The sequence below is a fragment of the Mus pahari genome, chromosome 2 (genome assembly GCF_900095145.1).
Source record: "Mus pahari chromosome 2, PAHARI_EIJ_v1.1, whole genome shotgun sequence".
Lineage (NCBI taxonomy): Eukaryota > Metazoa > Chordata > Mammalia > Rodentia > Muridae > Mus > Mus pahari.
Genome location: NC_034591.1, coordinates 61,010,328 through 61,015,377, shown reverse-complemented (window position 1 = coordinate 61,015,377; position 5,050 = coordinate 61,010,328). Strand labels below are relative to the sequence as shown.

The window sequence follows — 5,050 nt, the reverse complement described above, 5'->3', positions numbered from 1 at the left end:
TTGCCTCTGCCTCCCAAGTGCTAGGATTAAAGGCATGTGCCACCACGCCCGGCTTTGTCAATCTCTTCTTTACCCCCATGCTAGATGGATCTTACAGGCAAAATACTGAAACCTTCTAGAGCTTTCATGTATATATATATATATATATATATATATATATATATATATATACATGTACACACATGCATTCTGTAGTGAGTCTATGTTTATCTGCATGACGATGCATGTGAACTTTGCGCAAATGTGAGGTGATATTATAGGGTGCGGAGGTATGTATAACAGAGGTTACCTGTTTAGGTGTACATGTTCCCAGTACCATCTATCTGTATACATTTCTGTGCATTAAATGACCTGCTGCCTCTTCTCCAGATACAACTTGGTCCCAGTTTCCTTCAATCTTTCCTGAGCTGTGTACGATCCCTCCGGGCCAGAAATGTCCAGAGCTTCTTGCAGCCCTTTCCCTACCACAGGTAAGAGAACAAGATACCTCATCCTAGAGATGGGCTGAAGATAGTGATAACAGAAACAAAACCATGATGATGGTTGGGAGGGATTGCATTGCCTTGCATAGACAGTAAATGATAGAGCTGTGTTTGTGTGTATTCTTCACACAGATGGCAGAACTCTCCCTGGGAGGTCAATGCTTACTATTCAATATCTGACCATATGGTGGTCTTCCCTGCTGGCCTTCTCCAACCTCCATTCTTCCACCCTGGCTACCCCAGGTATGGACCATTCTCTGAAGGTGAGTCTTTTGGTTGGGAGACCTCAAAAGGGATTAACAGGTGTTAGGATGGATGAGACTAGGAGTTGGGAAATTAGAGTAAATACTTTTGAAGGATTTTGCAAGTAAAACCAAATCTCATCTCTTTAGAGCTGTGAACTTTGGCGCTGCTGGCAGCATCATGGCCCATGAATTGTTGCATATCTTCTACCAACTCTGTGAGTAATGAGTCATTGGAAGGTAGGGCCTAAGGGATCACCAGGGAGGACAACAATGGAGATCCAAAGGGAAGGGGACGGCTATTCAAAGGCTAGAGGATGGATAGTTTGCAAAATGTTCCATGCTCCTGAGAGCCAGGTCAGTCTACAATATCCCTCATATTCCAATAACCTTCACCAATTCATTGTCTTGCTTCATCTTTAACAGTACTCCCTGGGGGCTGCCCAGCCTGTGACACCCGTGCACTACAAGAAGCACTTCTATGCCTGGAGCGCCATTATGCTGCCTTCCCTTTACCTAGCATGTCCTCTTTCAATGGTTCTCACACACTCCTGGAAAATGCTGCAGACATAGGAGGCGTAGCCATAGCATTCCAGGTGTGCTGAGGTCCCTGTCTTTCCATTTTCCTTCCACCATCCCTCATGGAAATATGGTTGCATAGCTTTCTGCCCTTCACATTCCCATTGAACAGATGTCAACTTGGGACCCCCTTCCTACCCTGTAGATCCCCCACCTTCTAAGACATCTGTAGGTCTTTCGGTGAGTACTATTTCTTCTTGGCTTAGATCAGAACATCAGTGCAGAGTTGAATAAGCAGGCTTAGGAACTTATTAGGGTACAATGCTATGTAGCTGGTGTCAGACTTCCAAATGCCTACAGATTTGAAGCATAAAAGAAAATTTCATCCCATACCCTTATTTAGGCATATAGCAAGAGGATAGTAGAGCACACTGGGGAGTTGACCCTGCCCAACCTGGATCTTAGCCCCTATCAACTTTTCTTCCGAAGCTACGCCCAGGTAAACATCTATCATTTCTCTCTATACATGCTTCACATCAGTTAAGGACCCTATCACTGTTGCTAAAAGAATGTTTGCCCCCTGCTACACTGTTCTATACTTGCAAGTCCACCACTATGAATTCCCGTTTTTATTGCTTCTCATTTGTTGCTGTGGAACCACCTTTGGATGTTTACAGACTCGTTCACCATATCCAGAAACTGTCTCCGCATCCCATCCCCAATAGAAAAAGACTCTCCACTTCCAAGTCTGTCCTGTTTTTCTTTTCCTTTCTTTCTTTTTCCCTTATGTTTCAGAAATAGAATAGTTTCAAAGAACCCAATAACAGGCTGAACATATGACCACACTACTCAGAGATTTCAGTCCAGGAGAGCTGATCTCAAATTGGTATCCCTCCTTTAAGGACCTTGTGTTCTTTCAGCAGGCATGGTTCACAGTTTTCCAATACACTAGTGGTTCACTTACAGAACTCCACTACTAACCCTCACTTTGGTCCCTTATAAACGGTAATGTTATACAACCAATGGTCCTCATACATGGCTAGTGCCGTATTGAATGATTTACATGTGATATACATGTTTCTCCTGAGTTCCCTGCCCTTCATCCTCTTTGTTCTGCCTAGGATCTCCTAGTCCTTGTATCTAACCCATCTTCATCACCCTTTGGAACTTTCTCTACTCCTTACCCTTTTGGGCCATCTCCTTCCTCAGGTAATGTGTGGGGAGCTGAGCTCACAAGACCCTCAGGACCCTCACAGTCCTCCAAGCCTTCGAGTCCATGGGCCCCTCAGCAATACTCCAGATTTTGCCAAACATTTTCATTGTCCTCATGGTACCCTTCTGAATCCCTCTGAGCGCTGCAAGCTTTGGTAACTTGGATATCAAAGAGACTGATGTAAATGCATGGGCTGCTTGTGAGCCCATCCTTGAAATCAAAATAAATGTCTCCTTTCTGCTCCCAAATAAAAGCGTGTATTTAGCTTTTGCTATCTCTCTTTTTTTTTTCAGTGTGTGTGTGTGTGTGTGTGTGTGTGTGTGTGTGTGTGTGTGTGTATGTGTGTGTGTGTGCAGATACTCAATCTGGGCACCATGAGCACATGTGTGCTATAGCTTAGGTGTGGCGGTTAGGGGACAATGTTGGGTATTATATAGTCCTTGCCATCTACCTTGTTTTGGGACAGGTATACATCCCAGTGTGTATACCACACACTCAAAACCAGCTTCTAGGGACTCTCCCCTCTCCACATCCTTTCTGTCTGCCTCACTCTGTAAGAGTGATATTACTTATGTGACCACTGGGTCTAGCTTTAAGTGTATTCTAAGTGTTCAAACACAGGTGCTTACACTTCCGAAACCAACAACTTAGTCCACATCTCCACAGAGCATTCTGTCATCTTTTGATGCCTCTTTCCTGGTATGTTCTATCCCTAGAAGTCAGGAAGGATAAGAGGGAAAAGTACCAAGCCAGCTTCATGGACACTGACAAAGCAGCAGTTGGGAGGCTGGTGGGTGAGAAGGTCGGTCAGTGGGCCAGAGGCCAGGCAATTAAACAGACCAGTTAGAGAACCAAGCAAGATCTTAAATTCCACAAAGCCACTCACAAATGTTTTCAGGATTTTATTGCAATTGCTATTTTATTGTCACTCTCTCCTCCCTGTTTCAGACAAAGCTTAGAGAGAGAAGGGTGTGGGTTTGGTGTCTTTGGCCCAGGACATGAAATCCTGGGTTGGGGTGGCAATTAGCTGGTGGATATGAGAGTTGGGAAAGCTCTGTTGATACACCCTAAGGCCAGGTGCTTCTTAGAGACAGGGAGCAGGGTGTGCATGTTGAGGAGGCATTTAGGAGTGGAGGTCAGGAAGCAATTAGGAAGGGGAGGGAGATGTCTAAGTCCTCATGAAGGATCCCGACTACTGCCTCCACCTCAAAGTCTCTCATAAAAAAAACATGATGCTGGCCAGGTTGAAGCAGAAGGCTAGATCAAAGATGTGGTCCCGGAGAGTTACTGTCTGGGAGATCGTGTCTTCTTGCTGGACCATATCTATCTCCTGCCACTGCTCACCCTCTGATGAAGCCTCAAAGTGTTCTTCATACTCCTCCTCACCCTGGTCTACAACATAAAAGAAGGGCAGAGATGGACAGCTCCAGTCTCACTTCTAGTCTATATCAGAAAGGGGGAAGAGGTGAACAGTTGAGAGATAAGTGAGGTCCTACTGCCAGTCATAACACTGGCCTTGACTCAGTGAGAGAATGCTTTATCTAGAGGGCTTTTCAAATCTCACTTCAACTGTAGCCCCATCTCAAACACAGGTGACAACCACTTCTCACTCTAGTTCCCTCCTCCAAAGGAGTGAGAGATATCTTCAAACATGAAGGCAAAGAGGCCCTCTCTAGGCACTCTACTCTAGGCATTTGACAATTGTAGGTAGCCCCACTCTGTGGCCTGGCTAAGAGACTTTGTAAAGCTAAACAATTTTACCTAAGGCTATTATTTCATGCCATGGTGATAGGGAACATGAGTTATCTCCCAAAATTCAAACGCCAGATTGACTATGACCTAGTCAGCTGCTGGAACTTGATGTAAAACCAAGGAAACCCTTATGTCCAGGCCCCCACCCATCCTTCCCCTGCCTTTCTCTCCTCTATCTACCTTCAGAGGACACGTTGTCTTTCTGACTCTTGTCACCATCCAGGCTTGCACTGACTATCAGAGTCTTCACCCCCTTCACTTGGAGCAGCAGCAGCAGCAGTAGCAGCAGAGCTCTTAAGAATGTTGCACTGTGGAGCTGGGATCCCAGAGAAGTCATGGGTCACCGCTCCATGCTGCCTCTGGCCCCAACCCCCAGCTCCCAACACCACCCCATCCCTTTCTTATCTCTTACCCCTTGCCAGCATCGCTTTTCCTCCTTCTCTTCCATAGGACCTCTGATTCTATGTGTCCTATGACATCGCTGCCATGGCTATATCCTACATTCTAGATCTTTATACCATTCCATTGCCAGACAGAAGGGTGGGAGATGTCTGAGGTATCTGAGATAGCCAAACCTTATATACTACAACCTAAAAGGGTTCCAGAATTTGCCAAGTATCATATCTATTACACTGTTGGATCTGCATAGCTACCTATACTCTAATGCAACAATATTCTCATAGTCACTACTTAGATGAGAAGTCACTGGAAAAACATCTCCCACGCAAGATGACAGGCATCGGTATGCATAGCAGTCATCTCTATTGGTACTTTTAAGTCTAAATATGACACCTGTCTATAATTCCATGTAACTTTTCATTATGCAAAGTGGTTGGCACAGA

The 5,050-nt window shown here is 45.2% G+C and overlaps 2 protein-coding genes across 2 annotated transcripts in view; one reads left to right on the top strand and one right to left on the bottom strand.

Annotated features, from left to right (window-relative positions):
• Kel (Kell metallo-endopeptidase (Kell blood group)) overlaps positions 1–2,704 on the top strand; it is a 17,690-nt gene extending 14,986 nt beyond the window's left edge. The window contains exons 14-19 of the mRNA XM_021191075.1: positions 370–470; positions 615–725; positions 875–942; positions 1,151–1,320; positions 1,647–1,742; positions 2,453–2,704. Of these exons, the coding sequence (XP_021046734.1) occupies positions 370–470; positions 615–725; positions 875–942; positions 1,151–1,320; positions 1,647–1,742; positions 2,453–2,614 (708 nt within the window). The 3' untranslated portion in view covers positions 2,615–2,704. The remainder of the gene's footprint in view (positions 1–369; positions 471–614; positions 726–874; positions 943–1,150; positions 1,321–1,646; positions 1,743–2,452) is intronic.
• A 644-nt stretch (positions 2,705–3,348) lies between these two features.
• On the bottom strand, positions 3,349–4,631 carry Llcfc1 (LLLL and CFNLAS motif containing 1). The gene is made up of 2 exons (XM_021191892.1): positions 4,389–4,631; positions 3,349–3,848 (listed from the first exon to the last, which is right to left on the bottom strand). Exons 1-2 carry the CDS (start codon positions 4,543–4,545, stop codon positions 3,673–3,675), a joined length of 333 nt encoding a protein of 110 aa, XP_021047551.1. The 5' UTR covers positions 4,546–4,631; the 3' UTR covers positions 3,349–3,672.
• Positions 4,632–5,050: the final 419 nt, after the last annotated feature.